Consider the following 19,786-nt stretch of genomic DNA (forward strand, 5'->3'; position numbering starts at 1 on the left):
GAAAGACTAAAGATGTTAGAGCTGTTCAGCTTGGAGAAGAGACAGCTGAGGGGGGATATGATAGAAGTAAAATCATGAGAGGTCTAGAAAGAGTAAATATGAATCGGTTATTTACTCTTTCAGATAATAGAAGGACTAGGGGGCACTCCATAAAGTTAGCATGTGGAACATTTAAAACTAATCGGAGAAAGTTCTTTTTCACTCAATGCACAATTAAACTCTGGAATTTGTTGCCAGGGGATGTAGTTAGTGTAGCTGTGTTTAAAAAAGGATTGGATAAGTTCTTGGAGGAGAAGTCCAATACCTGCTATTAATTAAGTTGACTTAGGGAATAGCCACTGCTATTACTAGCAACAGTAACATGGGATAGACTTAGGGGCAGATTTTAAAAGCCATGCGCACGTAAATCCAGCCGGATTTAAGTGCGCGGGGAACTTGCGCGCCGGCACGCCTATGTTACATAGGCCGCTGGCACACGCAAAGCCCCGGGACGCGCGTAAGTCCCGTGGTATACTTGGGGGGGGGGGGGGGTATGTCGGGGGCGGTGCAGCATTCGGGGGCATTCCAGGGGCGGGGCTGAGGTCATGGTGCCGGCCCGTGGGCGTTCCAGAGGCATGGCCGAGGCCTCCGAACCATCCCCCGGGCCCGGGAATGGCGCGCCGGCAGCACCCCAGCGCTGGCAGGCATAACTTTCTGAACAAAGGTAAGGGGGGGGGATTTAGTTAGGGCTGGGGGGTGGGTTAGGTAGGGGAAGGGAGGGGAAGGTGAGGGAGGCCAGAAAAAAAGTTCCCACCGAGCCCGCTCCCATTTCGAAGTGGCCTCGGAGGGAACGGAGGCAGGCTGCTCGGCTCGGCGCACGCAGGTTGCACAATTGTGCACCCCCCCTGCGCGCGCCAACCCTGGATTTTATAACATGCACAAGGCAGTGCGCGCATGTTATAAAATCGGGCGTAGATTTGTTCGTGCCGGGTTGGGCGAACAAATCTACGCCCACGCATAACTTTAAAAATCTACCCCTTAGTTTTTTTGGGAACTTGCCAGGTTCTGATGGCCTGGATTGGCCACTGTTGGAGACAGGATGCTGGGTTTGATGGACCCTTGGCATGACCCAGTATAGCATGTTCTTATGTTCTTAATGAATGAAAAAAATGAGCATTTTTTTTTTCATTTGAATCTAATGAAACAAATGGAGATGCTCTACCAAATGAACAAATCAAAACATTTTTTCCCTCTGCACATTCCTATTTGACAATGCATCAAGCATGAGGATAGTGATTATAGACAGGTGTGTGCCATTTTCATTAAGATGAAAAAAGTTAGAAAGAAACTTCCCACTGCTGTCAGAATACATAGACTTTTGGGCAAAGCAAGTACAAAGCATACATGGTTTAATGACTAGGAATACTGGGACTGTGGCTTATACTACCTAAATTTACATGAGACATGGATTTGTAAAATCCCAGCAGATTCAAGTTTAAAGGGATCCCATAGTTTGAATCACAAGAAAAGAGAAGTAAATTAAGAATTGACAAAAAAAACAAGTTACTAAATTTGTTAACTGCTTTTTAATCCCTTCTTCGGATATACTAACTATGTGAAAGAGAATTGTGTAACTTACTTGCAGTACACCTGAAAATGTAACCAGTCAGCCTAGCAAGAAGATTTTCCAATATGTCCATGTCAGATACAGGCAAAATAGATTGAAATCATGCAGGGGAATCCTGCTGTTATGTTTCATATTATCAGTAGCTCTATCCTACATATCATTATTTGTGTAGTGAATACCAGATTTATGCAATGTTGCACAGGAGACATAATGGGATAATTTTCCAAGTGCACATAAATTACACCAATTTTCAAAGCAGACACATGCGCATAAGTCTTTCCTGAAATTAACTCACCAAACCTATCCAAACACATGACTTACATCTGCTAAAATATGTGCAGAATTGTTTGCGAGAAAATGTATGCACAGTGAGGTCAATATTCAAAGGCATTTCTCTGGATAACTTTAGAGTTAAATGTAGACATTTGAAAATCACCACAACATATCCAGATAAAATGTATCTGAATAAGTAGGAGGCATTCCATGGTAATTCAAGTTAGCTGAATAAGTTATCTAGCTAACTCTGGTATCTGGAATTAGCCAAATATCTTATTCAGTTAACTGAAAATATGGCCAAGAGCCGGGTAAACCTTATGATCCTGGATAATTTTAACCTTAACTGGCAATACTGTTAAGTAGCAGTATCAAGTTAAAGAAAAAAAAACCTAGCGGGCCTACTGACCTAATCCCCCACCCCCATTGAAACAAATGAAGGCCATGCCTACTGAGTCTCCACCCTCAAGCCTCCCAAAATATGGCATAAGCATTCTGGCCTTCCTCCCCCCTCCTCCTGGAAATCATAAAATTGAAATCTAGCATATTTACCACCAGAAACCCATTCGTTCCCCTTCTGCCCCACTCAGAAGCTCCCAAACTCCTTCCTGCAGCTGGGAACAAGCATCCCACTCCCAGTGCATGTAGCGGTGCTGTCAGGGTGTTGTCAGGAGCAGAACGCTTGTTCTCAGCTTCCGGCTGTGGTAAGGGGTTTGGGGGGGGGGGGGGGGGGGTTCGGTGGGTAGGTTTTTAGTGAGAATATATATTACATTTCAATTGTGGGATTTTGGGGCCTATAGGCCCACAAAGCTTGTGCCAAATTTTAGGGATTTGGGTGGTGAGGAATCAGGCTGATATAGGCCCACTAGTTTTTGTTTTGTTTTTTTTAATTTACTATCACTATTTATCTGGCTATATTCTTTTGAATACATGTACCTGGATAACTTTGAAACCTAAACAGTGATGCTAAAACATAGTCACAGTTAGATTTCAAAGTTATCCAGGTAGGTATACCTGGATTATTTTATCCCACTGAATATCCCTGATAACTTATCTGACCATCTTTAATCAGAAGTTAATCACTGTATGTTTTTTTTGAATAGTGACCTCTTATTTTTTTAAACCAGAAATATGTGTGCAATTCCAAACCCCCTCCCTTATCCCTGGGAATACTTCCAGTCACTGTGGGTAGACTTATGAGCAAGCATAACATAAGCACGCAAGCTACTCCTATATTGGTTGGACAATTTTGTAAGAGGCCATAGCTGCATGCAGAGCCATTTTACCTGCAGAAGACCCTCTAAAACTTACTTTCCCTCATAAAGGGTCCACAAATTAGCACATTATATATGGACATACATAAAGAAATACTATACCGCAGCATTTACTGAAGGTGGGCACACCACAAACACATAGCTAGCTCTACTATCATTTAGTTTTCCAATTATACTTATGTATGTGAAAGGCAGGTAAAATAACAACAACAATAATAATTTGCTTATCTGAAGGCGCACAAGAAAGAAATATAAAGTCCAATTACACGTTGTTGGTGTGAATGAACTGGTTCTAGGAGCTCCTTGGGTGGTGGGAGGAGGTGGCATTGTCGGAGGCGTCAGCCTGGCTTGTGTTTTCACATCCACGGGTGAGTCTGGCATTGTGGAGTGCTTCTCAGTGCGATCTATAAGAGCAACACAAACACACACACACACACACGCTGTTACTTCTCTCTGCACACTGTTACTTGTGAAAAAGGATAGAAATAAAAGAGAACCACCCCCCCCCCTCCCAACCAGAGCAGTTAGAGACTCACTTAGCCACTTCAGCTTGTCTTTTCAGATATGAATCAAACCTCCTTTGCTTACAAAGGAGCACCACAGATGGCGGGCCCTGCTCTAATAATGGGGACGCATTATCTTCTAGTGTTATTTCCAACATGTGCAGATGCTACCTCAGCACCAAGATCAGGCGCAATAATGCCACCTTACTCCAAGGCTTTAACATGAGCGAGAAAGGAGAAAATAGATGAAGCAGCAGGGCGGTAATGAATCCCCTCATGACAACCTTGGCAGAACTTAAGCCTGATGCGCCGTTATACAGGTGAGGCACTGGTAGGAGACAGCTCTCTTCATGACTTGCCTCCTCTGCAGCACCTGCTGCCCTCTCTCCATCTTTTGTGTTTTGCTACTATTCGATAGAGCGGGTTAAATATTGCATGTCTCCCAGACATATTTCCCGCTCTTCTGTTCCATTGTTCTTCTCTAAAGCAACAGATAAATGCCATATGCCACACGGTAAAAGGTACTTTTGTTTACACAGTTGTGGTAGTGTTTATACTGTTACACTGTGAGAAGCTTTGTATTACTGTTCCAGCTTATACTGTAATCCACAAATAGGGGTTGCAGGTGACCTCGTTGTTTGTAAACCTGGACATTGCAAAGCCAGCTCACACTGACACAAAGTCTTATTTTTGAATGAAGTTTAGTGCCACAAAACTTTACGTAAGTAAATAGGTTTTACTTAGCACTTAACAGAAGAAAATTAAAAAAAAAAAATCAAGAGATGGAATAACCACATTGAATTTCAAAAATTGGGAAGCAGGAATTCTTGGTAGTTTCTTAAATAATGCATTTTACAGTAAATGAATAATCATCACTCAAACTATTTTACCAAAGTGATGCTATAGATGATTTTCTGGTTTGTTCCATTTTCCCTATTTTTCCCATCTGGGTGGGGCTGATCCATGATCTAAGAAGGTAAAGAGTTGTTCCTTAAACTCAAACCACAGCAAGAGTTTCACAGAGTAGAAAACAAAGAGGACAGGCAAGGCAATGCCTCTCTTCAATAAACTACAGTTTGACCTTGCTTTTTAAAGTTTCTCATGCAAACTTCAGTATTCAGAAAGCATGGATTGGACTAAAAAAAGAATCACATTCACTGTTTTCCTTATCCCCAATGTTGCGGCTAGCTTTTCATTTATGAAATTCAATGTCACTGTTGCACTTTCTACATCACAGGTGCCATTCTGAATTTTTAGACCAGTGAATTAAGATGCCCAATGTCTGTTCCTGCAACTATGTACATAAGCAAAAATATTTCCCTAAATTGAGGCTTCTGCACTAACAAGAAACCCAGCACAGTAAATCAGGGTGAGCTTGTACTTCTGGAAGGTTTTTATTGAGAAACAGATGCCTGTCAAAAAGGTTAATGCACAAAAACCTCTTATGAGTTCTGTCAAAATGTTTGCACAAGACATTTTAGGTCCTAAGAAGCTTAGCATACATGCTATGGACATTTATCATGTGCAAAAAAATAGCATGCCATGTACCAAAGCTCTAGCATATATGCTATACAGAATAAAAGGATGTTAGTGGGTGGGTATATGCTAAAATTGCAGGAATGTCATATGTTAGTTAGGCTTTCAGGGGCAAATTTTGCATAGCACTCTATACACTCTTCTACATACTGTTTAGCATGTGATTGCCAAGTCCCAGTGTTAACTTTTTGATGTGCATGCTACAGTATTTCAAGGGCTCAGTTGGCAACAGGCATTGTGGCTGAAAACTGAAGGTCATGTATCACTCCCTAATGTAGAAGTAATAAGGCTTTTATGGTGTCTAACAAATCACAAGATCATATAGAATGGCATTATTTTGATGATCATTTCTGTTATAGATGTGGTTAGTCTGGCCAAAAAATATTGTGGGCATTCTGAGGCTTAAGCCAGGAGAGCAACCTGGCTAGAGAGGGCTACTTTGAGGCCATTGGTCAGCAATTTGTTCTGTTTAGCTACAGGTTTTTTTGAGAACGTTAAAGCTCTCCTGGATTCTGTCATTCAGCTGTTCTATCACCAAGAACAGCTCCCTCCCAGCTGATTTTCTTTTCTTAAACTCCCCTCTCCGCCACCTTGTTTCTTCATATTTATCACACAGAGAACCTCTGGGGCCAGACAACCCTGGCCCCAGCATTACAGGATGCTTGTGGATGGTGAGGTGAATATGCCTGAAGGAATCAGGACTGGCAGATTTCAGAGTTGGGATGCATGGGGTTAAAGATGGAAATGTGGCTAGAGCAACAGGGATTGTTATGGGATATATGATGTGCTGGATGGCAGAGATTCAGAGGAGAGTGAAAGAGAAGGGGGTAATAATAGACATCAGCACAATTTGAGTACTTCAAAAATAATTCTGCATTTATTAACAAATGCAGAATTTCCAAATAGAAAGTTCACAGATGACAACATTTTTTTTAACATTGTTACACACTTCAAAATGTGTAAGGAGCAGTGTTATCAAAAATAGAAATCCAGAGCCATCTCATAATTTAACCATTGCCAAGATTGCACACAAATGTTTCATACATGGCCTCAGATAGATCCCATAGTATGCAGGATAGTAGGGATGTGCATTTGTTTGAAATGAATTGGTAAAACATAATAAATGTACTCATGTGTTTCATTTGTGACCCCCTGAAATGAATGAAGGGTCCCACAAATGAAACAAATATTCTTTGCCCCATTTGTTTATGTTTCCCATTCATTCCAATGGCCCACTGAAGTCTATGGTTCTGTATTGCTGAGAAAAACAAAAACAAAACAGCCAGTAAATATAGCAGCCAGCTTTTGCCTATGTGACCTCACTGCCTTCTCAGAGTCTTGTCAGAGCCAAGGCGGGACAAGTTGGCAAGAGGACCAGCCAGAGGACAAATCATGGTGAGGCATCTTTTGAGCCAATACCTGCTATCTAGATCAAGTAAAACTTACATCCTCCCATTATAAAATATGAGCATATGTCTTTAAATCCACTCTAGCTATTCACAAAGAAGCAGCAGCCGGAGGCTAAAAGAAAGAAGAAATCTGATGGGCTGAAAAAGAGGCTTCTGTTGCTGCAGCTTTTGCTTCCAGCGGGGGAATCCAGTGAGAAATAATATGCGTGTGTATGACTGAGCATGTGAGCAGCGAGCTTGTGAGTGACTGAGCATGTGAGAAGCAATCATATGTAGTGTTTGAGCAAGCATGTGTGTGTGTGTATGACTGAGCATGTGAGAACGTGAGCATGTTAGGTATGGGACTGAGTGTGTGAGAGAGAAAGAATGAGTGACTGAGCATGTGAGAAAGTGTGTGAATATTTATGACAGAATGTGTGCGAGAGAGAGAGAGACTGTGTTTATGATTGTGTGTGCAACAACCCCCTATTCTTCTCCTGCTAATCCATGACAAACTCAGGGCATCTGGAGATCAGAAATTCCCAGGTATGGAAAACCGGGGCTTTAATTATTGGGTACAATTCGATGTATCTACCGTTTTGAATTAATTTATTGACATTTGAAAATGTTTTATAAATTTTTAATTATTGGATGCTCTATTTGTCAGCTGTTTTGAAATATTTCTTCCTTGTATCACTATGGTTTTGCTATTATGATTGATTCTATTTATACATTATGGTCTCTTTATTTTGTATTTGGTGAGGGTCTGTCTGTAATTTGCATATGTGATTACGATGAGGTATTTTGCTAGCATATAGTTTGTGTAAGGAACTATAGCAGCCTGTTTTGTTCTGTTTTCCTAATAAGACGTGTATTGGTGTTTTAGGGCCTGATATAATATTTGCAGTGTGGCGCTTTCTTAGGTAGAGTTGTTACTATTTGAGTGCTGGCAGTTAGTGCTGTTTCAGTATGGCCGTTTACTATATTGTAATTATAATTCAGTTTACTCATGGCTTTATCAAGGCCAAGCCTACACTCAACATGCCATAGGCCTAATACCATATGGGTTCCAAATGTCTTTTTTTCCTTTCTAGCAGGATTTTCCAGTTGGCACCACAATAGTGCATGTAAATATAATATACATGTAAAAAATATTTTTAATCTCAGAAAACTGAATGCTTTCATATAAAATCTTTTGCATAATTTTTAATTGTATGTGGGGAGGTTGTGACTTGGGGGGGGGTGAGTACAAGGCTGTAAGGGGAGAGTGGAGCTGACAAGTAATATGCTGGGATTTCATTTTGAAATTCCTGGGTATATGCTTTATAGTGTTAACTTTGTACCTGCTTTGTAGCAAATACAAAGTCTGTGGCTGTGAAAGTACTCGTGGTTCTGGCTAGCTCCCAGATTTTCAATGAAAAAGTTTGTGTTACATTATGTGCAATGAATATGTTTGATGATACTGAATCTTCTCATCTATCTATAAAATACAGATACAAATATTTTGCATGCTCATTATTTCAACATTGGAAATCTGATAAATTTAAATATGGCGAGCAATATTTGATGCTTGGATATATATTTTTTTTTGTTTGTGAGCTTTTTGATAATTGTTTTATTATGTACGTCATTTTGTACCCCACCTAAAATTGTAGATAACGTTGGTTACACAAATAAATAGGACTCATGGCACCTGGATCCCCATACTGGTTCTCATCGAGCTGGAAGCCTAAAGGAGCAGGAGGAAACTATTGGGTACAAATAGAAATTAAAGCTCCTACATTTAACAGTCTCCCAGCTCAGGGCGTTGTATTTGGTACTCAGGATGAGGGCGTACTTTTTCATTTGACCGCAGGTGCCAAATGGCTTGGCTATGGCTCTAGCTCACAGCATTGCACAATAGAATGAACGAGACTATCCTCTGTGCACTATGATTTCTGTTTGCAAATAAGAATATTCATTTTACCATTTCTGGTGCCTCTTAGGGTGCCTTGGTATTTTTATAGCTGTTTTTAGGTTTGTGATTTTTAAGCATGTTTATGGTGCAGTGGTCAGCCTCTTCTCCTCTTAGCCACAATGGAATAAGGATGATCAATTATATAATCACCCCTGATGTAGGGGTCTATTGGAGCCATTATTGTGCTAATTTTATGTATGATTTTAATGTGAATGTGTTATTTATATTAAATTTGTAATATTTTATCACACATTTTAAAATATTTATTCATATTTTATTATCTATTTATCTTTGTGTGTACCGCTCTTTTTTTTTATTTATATTTTTGAAATTATAACATTTACAAATGAAATGATATAATCAAGCATTACAATAATTACACTTCACTAATTTTAAAGAAAAACATATTTGTATTCCAGCCCACATCTAGGAGAAGAGGAGAGATAATCAGTCCACATCGCTAACATATTCTCTTTTACAATCAAAAACTCCCTTTATTCCCTAACTCAATTCACCTGAGATTTATCAGAAATAAAACATTGCAAATGGGACGGGTCAAGAAAAACAAACTTGTTATTTTGAAACAATATCTGACATTTACAGGGAAATTTTAAGAAAAAGCTAGCTCCAATATCCAACGCAGATTGTTTTAAGGACAAAAATTGTTTCCTCCGTGCTTGTGTCGCACGGGAAATGTTTGGGAAGATTTGTATCTTTTGACCACAAAAACTGTGGTCCTTATTCTGGAAGTATTTAAGAAAAAACAAATCTTTATCCCGTTTCAAGGCAAAGGAAACTAACAAAGTAGATCTTGAATTAATCAAGTCCAAAGAGTCTTTCAAAAAAGTAGAGACTCCTGAGCTATCTAGAATATCAACCCCGTCCTCCTGATTTTGCAAAATTTTTTTCTTAGGTAAATAATATATTCTTGAAACAATTGGTATTTTCCCTTCATCATATAACAGGACCTCCATCGCATATTTTTTATATAATTCATCAGGAGATAGTAGTCTTGAAATTGGAAAATTAAGTAATCTAAGATTACTTGATCTTAACTCATTCTCCAATATTTCAATCCTACTATGTAACATCATGTTACCTTTAATGGAAGAGACATTAACAGCATGAAGTTTGTTTACTACTGGGTTCAATTTTGCAACATCCTGTTCTAATTTCTCAGTTCTTTTATCTAGATCTTCAAATTTATCTTTAGCTTCTACAGAAAACGTGTGTACATTGGATATAAACCCAGACATTTTCTTATCTATTTTAGCAGATAACTTCCATACATCCAACAAGGTCACATTTTCTGGTTCAACATTAATTTCATCCTCCTCATTTCTTATATCAGAAATTACAGATGTACATTTAACCTTCTTACTTTCATTATCTGTTGCCTCGCTACCCAGAACCAAAGAACCAACTTGTATAGTCTGTTCTGTTGGGGATACATCTCCACTCTCGGTTTGTATTGCTCCAGCCGAAGGACCTCTATTTTCATTTGCTGCAGATGTAGATTCCACAACCGGATATAAGGGGGATTGTATGGCCATAGGGCTTTGAGAGGGACCTGCAAGGGTATTTCCCTCCAAATCACCCCCTACGACAGACTCACCCACATAACAATATGGGAGTCCATCGGGCCAATTCTTTTTGTCATGGGAGTAGAAGGTGAGGAGGCATAAGTTTTACTTTTCCTTTTTCTACCCATAAAATTTCACCCAGGGGCGCGCCCCTTTGGCGCGCGGCTTCGGCAGCACACTGGCGGCTGCGCGCCGCAGTGCCCTTACTTTTATGGTGTCCCGGGGCACCCAATGATGACATCAGCAACAGCGGGGTTCCGCCCCTCTGATCCGGACCTCCCCTCTCTTGACCGGGAGAAGGATTTCCAATCTCAAGACTACGAGCAGGTAGTGCAGCGGTCAAGGAATTCCCAGCATGTAGACCCTCTCTCCTCTCCTCCGTGTGTACCGCTCTTGTTGTTTTCATATTTATTTGTGAGGTTTATCTACCTCTCTATTTGTCTATCCAAGAGATAATGCAAGAAGAGACTGGGATTATGATGAATTGATGCCAACGAAGAAGTTTGCTTCTCCTTGATTTCCACCTTCTTATAGAAATGTCTCCATATGGAAAGTGTGTAAGCAATTACAGGGTAATCTTCCTGACATTAGGATAGGACTGTGAAAAATCAGTCCTGTGATGTGAAAAAGCTTGCTTAAGAGAAAGCCACTCCCTTGGCCCTAAACCATGCATCTAATCCGTCAATTATACCAGCCTGATGGAGGTTCGATAAACCCATTCCACCTTTCAATGTAAGGTGGTGCAAAGTACTAAGCCGAATGCAGGAAGGCTTGCCTATCTAGATAAAAAACTGGAGCTAAGCCTGTTAAGTTTCCTAAAAGCCCTACAAGGAATGTGACAGGGGACCTGTGAAAAAGATACAAATCATGGTAAAATGTTCATTTTAACAATATTAATCCAACCAGACCAAGCTGCAATTAAATTGTTTCAAATATGCAATAATTTTGACAATTATTGGTATATAATTGGCTGTGTAAAAGTCCTTATGCTCTTTAGTGATTACTGTTCCCAGATATTTCAGTCTAATTGACTACAACTTGAACCTTGCAAGATAAGAAGGGATAGGCTACCCATGACCAATGGGATAGAATTCTGACTTACCTAGTTTTAATTTATAACTGGATACAGTCCGAATCTCCTCTAGGATAGTCAACAATATGGGGGCTGACAAATTCAAGTTAGTTAGAAAAAGTAGGACATCATCCATATATAATGCAATTTGATGATGAGACTTCCCAATCCTATATCCAGTGACCCCGACAGATTGACAGACCAACTGAGCCATTGGTTCTATCACAAGGTTAAATAAGAAGGAGGACAGCCTTTGGGGTGCCCTGCAGAATGGGAAACATTACCAAAGGGTACCCATTAACCATGACTCAGGCTTGTGGATAATATAACAGCACGTGGATACGATCTATAAATTCCAGATGAAGCAAACATTTCCAACACTCAATACATGAAAGAGCACGACATGCAATCAAAGGCCTTTTCAGCATTCAGAAACAAAATTAACCTCTGGATTCTATTTCTATAGGCCACAGAATATTAGCAGTAGAGAATCTTCCTTTAACAAAACCAGTCTGGTCTGCATAAACCAGCAAAGGAAGACTCGACTCAAGCCGAAAGCACAACATTTTTGCTAAGATCTTCACGTCACAGTTAATCAAAGTTATGGACCTATAAGGACTACTGTTAAGCAGATCAACATCGTTTTGGGCAGAATGATGAATTAGCATTAAGAAGATTACCCATAGGTGTATCCACCCCAACCAAGTTAAATAACTGGTGTAGCATAGGAGAGAGAAGAGGAAGGAAACACTTGTTCCACTCTACCGGGAACCCATCTAGACTTGGACTCCTGCCAGAGGAAATCACCAAAACTGCATAATAGATTTCCTGCCCCTGGATAGGACCTACCAGCCTCTCTCTCTCTCTCTCTCTCTCTCTGCTCCGGATTAAAGGATGGCAGCTGAACCATGTTAAGGAAGGTATCCATGAACTCCACAGAGGGCTCCTGTTCCAGAGAATAAAGAGACTGATAAGAGGATTGAAGGTCTCAGATATCTCCATTGACAAAAACTTATTCACCTCTGTTTTATTTTGCCTACAAATGCTCTCTCTTTCTGTTCTTGTATCAGGTGGGCAAGAAGCTTGCCCAGCTAATTCCCATGATTGTTAAACTGTCTGTAGGAGCTTTAACTCTTCTCTGGTTGCCTGCAGGGCTACATACACATTTTTATGTCCTGTTCTTTTATGTTCCCTTTCAAGAACCAAAATTCTCTCCCCCATCTCCCTCTGCCCTTGATGTTTCTCCTTATAGACATGACTGGCATAGACAATGACATGGCCTCCAACCCACTGCTTTGAAGGTTTCCCACAATAAAACCAAAGAATAGTCTTCTGCCCTATGATAGTATAAGAAATCAGAAACCACCTGATCCATAAGGTCCTGAAATTTAGGCTGACTCAATAAAGCAAAGTTGAGCAGCCACACCCTCCGCACCTCTGGTACTTTCAGTGGAGAGAAAAAGAAAGAGAGGATTCTGATTGGACAAAGAACTTGGTAAAATGCCACAAGAAAAGATCTAATCCAACAAAGATGAAGAACAGAAATAGTTGATCCTACTGTAAGTCTGAAATCTCCCAGAATAGCAGGTAAAATCCTTGCCAGTCAGGTTTTGCAGTCTCTAGACATCCTGCAAGTTGTACTGAGCTATGAAATTCATAAGAGCTTTGTTCTATCCTATATGGATCAAGACAAGCATTCCAGTCCCTCCTCCCCCCCCTACATATTTGTCCAGGAAGTGAGCAAGAGCGAAGTAGAAAACTGTGTGGCTGGTATTATGACCGCATATAGAAACCAGGACAAAACAGGAGGAAAACAAGTCACACACTAAAAGTCTCCATCTTCCATCTGGATCTCTGATCTTGTCCCGCACCTGAACAGGCAAGGACTTATGAATAAGAATACATGTTCCCCTATTTTTAGAGTTATACAAGGAGTGGTAAACCTAACCATTTTTGAACCTAAGGAGTTCAGATTCCTTGATGTGAGTTTCTTGTAACAAGATGATTTGAGCATTAAGTTATCTAAGAAGTTGTAACATTCTCTTTCATTTATTGGAGTAGAGATCCCCCGCACATTCAATGAAATTATCTTAGCCCGACGGTCACCCATCACAATGCATGATATATATATATATATATATATGTATGTAAATAAACACTCACATAGCTTACCCCAGAATATTAAAAAAAAAGCATTGCAAGCATATTACAGTGTTTTCCCACCAATGGCAGTGCTGAACAAAGCGAGAACAAGTGCTCAGACTGTCTGCCACCCCTTTTTAATTAGATAACTCCAAATCCTACCATCACTCGCCCCCTGCCACACAATACTGAGAGATACACACAGGAACATGACCTTGCTCCAGAACTGAAATCAACAACCCTGAGAATCAGACTAGGCAAAGTTAATGGTAAAGAGTGACCCCCCCCCCCCCTCCTCAACTTCGCACAAGAAATAGAGGGTGGGAGAAAACTTGGGACCCTCTGCTTGTGCACTGAGAAAGTGGAAAAAACATCCCCTCCTACCCCCCACTCCACCCCCCCCAATATTCTTAACCACCCACTGCCTTCCCCTTAACCAACCCCCACAACCCCATCCCCAGCTTCATATACCCAGTCTCTAATATGAAACTAAATTAACCCCCCCATCAAAATGATCTCACCCAATCCACCCCAACCTAGAGGAAACATAATACAAACCAAGCCATCATAAAGTACGTGCCCAATAAACCCAACCTCCATATCCCCTGTCCCCTTTCTGAAACAAAGCCAATAAACCAGGGTGTGAGCTTGTGCCCTAGGAAATAGAATCCAGGATTGGGAATTGTGTGTGAAAACAGCAGCTCCATGCTTGCCATAAGGCCTCTTCACCTCGTTACTCCAATTCAACTGGCTGCCCTTATTGTGCCTGACTGACGAGCAGAACTCCAGCACCTCAAAGAATTTCCACTGCTCCACTGCCCCGTGGTAATGCGTGGCAGGTGATGTTCCCTTCCAAAACTGTCCCAGGCATCCCAGCCACTCACCTCCTGAAAAAAAAAACAAAGGACAAGAAATAAAACAAAAAAAAAAGGAGAAAAAGAAAAAGGAACCCATGTCCAATCAATGGACAATGCACCAAAAAAAATGCTCCCCGAGTCTGGAAGACCAGTAAAATAAAAAAATATGTCCTGCCCCACATACAGAGTCAGAATTAAGGAAACTGCCAAAACACGGTACAGAAGAAACAAACTACGTGTGCCAAACCTGAAAAATATGCTAAAACGCCAGTTCTTCAGACTCTTCCACTTCCCACATCCAGTTCTGGGCTGAGAAGAGAAAGGAAAAAGTAAAAAATTTAAAAAAAAATGGTGAAAAAAAAAAAAAAACCCCGAACAAAATAGAAAGCTGCATTCTTCAGAGAGTTAGGTGCTCAACGCCGAGCCCCCTTGCCTTCCGTAAATCAACAGAGTGCTTGCTTTCTAAAGCACTGGCAGTCAGACTTTATCGTTTGAATCCGCATCAGCATCACCAGACTTCTGCTTCCACCTCCTGCACCGAAGCAAAGACTAACGGTCCCCCCCCCATCCCCGTAAACATTTTTAACTTCACAGGGTAAAGGAGATCCTATTCAAGCAACTGGGCCATTACTTCTGCATATTCCTGCCGCTTACACTGCAAATAAAATAGAAAAATCCTGGAAAATAAAAAAATCTTTGCATCTTGATAGTAGAGAGCCCCAGCTTTTCCGGCTGCCGCCATCATTATGATTTTATCTTCAAAATAGTGGATCCTGATGATTACATTTCTTGGACATTTACCCTGTGCCAGTCTAGGCCTGATGGGCCCTGTCAACAATGAGCTGCTCAGACTGCGAGTGAATTGAAGCAACTTGGGCAGTCACATGGAGAAAAACTGCATTGGGTCCGAACTTTCTGCTTTCTCTGGCTGCCTGACAAGCCTCAGATTGTTTCTTCGGCTCCTTTTATCCAGATCATCGATTTTACCTGCAAGAGATGAGGCCATGTGCTCTAACTTCTCTTTTGCGTGACCACCATGAGGGATGTTCCCATTTTGTCCATCCACTCTTCCACCTCATCTATGCAGGTCTTAGTCTCATTGACCATAGCGACTAGCTGCGCAACTTTCTCCACAACTATTTTAAGTCGCGAATCCAGGCTGGCATGAATCTGGGTCAACAGTTGCTGCAAGACATCCTTTATTGTCACGATCATTTCGGCGGGAAGCTGCGAGTTGGTTATCTCTATGTCTGCAGCATCCATCTTGCCTTCAGAGCATGCCCTCTTTACCTCAGGTTTGGCGATCATGTTAACCTTTACTGCTGGATCTGACCACAAAACAGGTAAGGATGAACAGTGCTTCTGCTCAGCCAGTGATTTAGACATTATGGGACAGATTTTAAATGCCCTGCGCGCCGGCGCGCCTATTTTGCATAGGCCGCCGGCGCGCACAGAGCCCCGGGAAGCGCGTAAGTCCCGGGGCTTTGTCAAAGGGGCGGGGAGGGGGCGTGTCAGGGGCGTTCCCGAAACGATGCTGCATTTCGGGGGCGTGCCACGGTGTTTCGGGGGCGGGCCCGAGGCCTGGCACCGGCCCGGGGGCGTGGGCGAGGCCTCCGGACAAGCCCCCGGGTCGGGTGACGGCGCTCCAGCAGCCCGCTGGCGCGCGCAGATTTACGTCTGCTTTTAGCAGGTGTAAATCTGCCAACAAAGGTAAGGGGGGGTTTAGATAGGGCCAGGGGGGTGGATTAGATAGGGGAAGGGAGGGGAAGGTGGGGGGAGGGCGAAGGAAAGTTCCCTCCGAGGCCGCTCCGATTTCGGAGCGGCCTCGGAGGGAACAGGCAGCGCGCGCTGGGCTCGGCGTGCACAGGTTGCACAAATGTGCACCCCATTGTGCGCGCCGACCCCGGATTTTATAAGATACATGCGTATCTTATAAAATCCAGCGTACTTTTGTTCGCGCCTGGTGTGCGAACAAAAGTACGCGATCGCGCAATTTTTTAAAATCTACCCCACAATGTGAAAGCAGTTGCTTAAAAGAAGAAGGAAATGCCTAGAAGCGCAGGAGCTCAACTCACATGCACCTGCTGCCACTACTGCATCATGTGACCACATTAGTACTAACTAAATTGGCTTTAACATCAGAACACCTTTAATGGAAGTGAGAGGTCACAAATGTATTGAAGATTTAAACTGTTAAAGAAGATTGTGAAGTACCAAGAATTGTAAAGACCCATTTAATCAAGTGCCATAATTTGTCAGTAAGAGTTAAGTTGGAAATCATACCAGCTTCCAGCATGCTTATTGCGGACTAAAACAATTAGATCATTAGTGCTGTTTACCATTGACTTTGATGCCTGATTGAGAACTACACAATGCACAGGCCCTAGAAGACTAATTGTCCCCCAGTAGGTAATCCTGGACATTCAGATAAAATTAGCATCAAGACAGGACATTTGCCATCTAAGATTCTGTTTGAGGTGAGGTTCCTGGGGCCCTATTTGGGATTTCTAGTATAGGGTTTACATAACAGTTAAGGAGTATAATTTTGTGTGTGAATGCTAAAATTTAATGCATAACCTGGTAAGTGGTACTCTAGTCTAGTGTGCATAATAAAACTTTTTGCTCGAGTTTTAGTGCATACGCCCTTGTCTCTCATGTGACTTTAGCTTAGCTAGTACATTACCCTAAAAATGATCAGAATGACCAATAAACAGATCCTGATCATGCCTTTAGGGGCAAAACAAAAAGTGATCGAATGACTGCTCCTAAAAGCATGGATAGAAAACAGATAAGTAGTGCAAAAAAAAAAAAGTGTTTGTGAGAAATTGATACGTTGCTCTTCATCACCTGAATATAGCTCCGGAGGAGATGTCCTGATTTTGGCTAATCTTGTCGAGCAATGGAAAGAGGAGCTACTTAGCAGAAAACAAGGTGTGATATTTTCTAGCGGGCTACAGAGATTTAGTGAGAAGGGCTTGTTGCAGGCATTTGCATGGAACCTTTTGGTACGGTTTGTCTGTTTTCTCTTTTCAAAACAGCCATTGGATTCTTTTTGTAATGGTTCTGAAGTTGAAACATGTAATTTGTTAGTTCTTTAGATTTTTTTTTTTTTGGTTCCCATTGACTCATTCGACGACAGTTATTCAAAGTCTAATTCTACTTTCAATTCATCTTTTTGACTAAAGTGTTTATGGTACTTTGTGTGAATGAACTTTTTTTTTTTTTTTTTTAAATGAGTGTATGCTTTTCAACAAAAACCTTTCATAAGTATAAGAGGGCCTTGATTTCCTGTTTTGTGTTTTCTGAATATAGGTACCCAGCATAGGCGACAAAGGCCACAGCATTTAGGCAAAGTTCAAGGCAAGAATGGGAGAAGATGATTAAAAAAGATACTCACTAACTTGCTTTCAGGGGGTTTATTTGCCAACATACAGAAATTAGTATTGCATATCAAGAACTGAGATTATCATCTCTTTTTTTTTTTGCCTAGACTGAGATAATCCATTGGCGTAAAGCATCACTGGGTCATAAATGAAGCATAATATTTAACAAATAAAGGTAAATGAGAAAATTTGGAACTTTGTTCCACTTATGTTTCTAAAATTTCACGCAAATGATGGCATGTCTTGGAGCAAACAGCTTGTCTACTTAATGAAGGGTATTATTGACCCTTAGGAAGGCTAGTAGTTTACTTTCCCTATGAAAAACAGAGGCAACAGCAGATTTGGAGAACAATAGGAAAAATACTTATAAAAAGAAATCCATTTAGGAGCATCTTGGAAATGCTGTGACCATTCCACTTCTATCAGAAAATAATTTTACAACATTTCCTGTAGTTGATAAAATCTGTCTCTGGTGATAACCTCCGAAATGCATAACATTTGTAATCTAAAGTTATCTGCAGGTTAACATTATTCATACCATCTTGTCTGCATGTCTTTTCTAAATTAATATTAAGATTACTATTTATGCGTTGGGGGAAAAACACACACACTAATGTTTAGCGTTGACTTAAGGAAGGGTGGCAAATTGGTATCAGTGTTCCTCTATGGGTTATTTTTCTTAATGGACAAACCAACAATAAGGCAAAACCTCTGTCACTTACATAATTGTCAAGGACTTACAGTTATGCTCAAGCCCCATCTGTAAAATACTGGGTAACTAGGCAATATATTCTTTTAAAGTTAGAACATGCGCTTTGCAAGCTTCCAAATGACAGGGAGTCTGTTCCTTAAAGTTTATCCTTAATGTATATTTTAGGAGATGGGGGTAGTAATTTTATAATGTGATGTGAGATTAGGATGTGGATTTCCAAAAAATGTTTTCTAATACTGAACTTCTTTTCCTTGTGAAAAACCATGCATGAAGTGTCAGTTTTAAGCCCTCTGCTCAGTGATCATGTTGGACTTTACCCTTTTATAGAGAAGAAAGGAATGTATTTAACATAAAAATGATGGCTTCTTACACAATCAACAGAAAAAAAAAAAGAACTAGAAAGAAAAATCGTTTCTTTGTGCTTGAGATCAGTGCAAATCTATCTTTGTAGTGCACTGCCAAAACATGTTGTGTCCAACTGTAACAAATCATTTATTTAGAAAGTAAAGAATTATGGGAATTAGGAACAAAATGTCAAAGTGCTAATTGCTTCCTCAACAGTTAAATCCATCTCATTGCCTTTCACCATCTCTCATACTCTACTCACCTCAACCAACCTCAGTTTCTTTGTCAACAAGGGAATAAATAGCTTTCAGCTCATGTCGCAGCTGGGAAACAGGCCCAGCCCTGAATTCAGGTCCCTCCTAAATAACGGCAAATATTTCCGTGAAGCCGAAAGAGAGGGGGGGTGGGGAGATGGGAGATAACAGTGGGAACTACGGGTCCATCTGGTTTTCATTCTGCTAACACTCACGTCGAACTGTTAGGGAAGACAATCCAGATACTCTGATTTGAAAGCAAGTGGGAGGATAAAAAGAAAGAAGTGAAATCCTGCTAACAGTCTTCTGTTTAAAAAGGTAAGCAAAAATGTGTATCCTCCTGTTTCACTACGTAGGATAAACCTCAGGAAAGACTATGGAGTCATCCAACATATACAGGCACAGAGCAGTCTAAATGATTTATCATTTCTGAAACTCAAAAGAACTATGTAGTTGTACCACATTTTAATCATTCCTTCCTCTTCCCCAAACAGACTCATTTTATTCACAGTAATCCAATATTCATTTTACTAAGTTGGAGGTTGTTAGTCACAAATATATGTGCGACATATATTTATCATCAGGTGAACTTTAAAAAAAAAAAGACTTGTTTCAATCATTTTTATGTATTAAAGTGTTTAAAATGGCAATATATCATCTCTTTATTCAGGACTTGCATCCTATTAGGTCCAAGTCTTTGCCTAAATGCTTCCTTTAAAATATAGCAAAATGAAACAATAAAGCCAGCAGCAGGAACAATCAGAGATTAATTCTTCTTTAGTCTACTGAGGCTGGTGGCTGAGCCAACATCAGTGCTGACGCTGCTGAGCAGAGCAGGAGATGACTTATGTCCAGAAGCAGAGAAGCACAATTTTCATGACACTTTTAGAGCAAACCACCT

General features: G+C 40.8%; 1 protein-coding gene across 4 annotated transcripts in view; it reads right to left on the reverse strand.

Moving 5' to 3' along the window:
• RUNX1T1 (RUNX1 partner transcriptional co-repressor 1) overlaps positions 1-19,786 on the reverse strand; it is a 360,608-nt gene that overhangs the window by 183,651 nt on the left and 157,171 nt on the right. For all 4 annotated transcript variants that reach the window (XR_003854876.1, XM_029591661.1, XM_029591662.1 and 1 more), the window contains one exon: positions 3,420-3,557. Coding sequence is in view for 3 of the 4 variants with exons in the window: in XM_029591661.1 (XP_029447521.1) it covers positions 3,420-3,557 (138 nt within the window). In the remaining variant the exon portion in view is untranslated. The remainder of the gene's footprint in view (positions 1-3,419; positions 3,558-19,786) is intronic.

The sequence above is a fragment of the Rhinatrema bivittatum genome, chromosome 2 (assembly GCF_901001135.1).
Source record: "Rhinatrema bivittatum chromosome 2, aRhiBiv1.1, whole genome shotgun sequence".
NCBI classification, from domain to species: Eukaryota; Metazoa; Chordata; class Amphibia; order Gymnophiona; family Rhinatrematidae; genus Rhinatrema; species Rhinatrema bivittatum.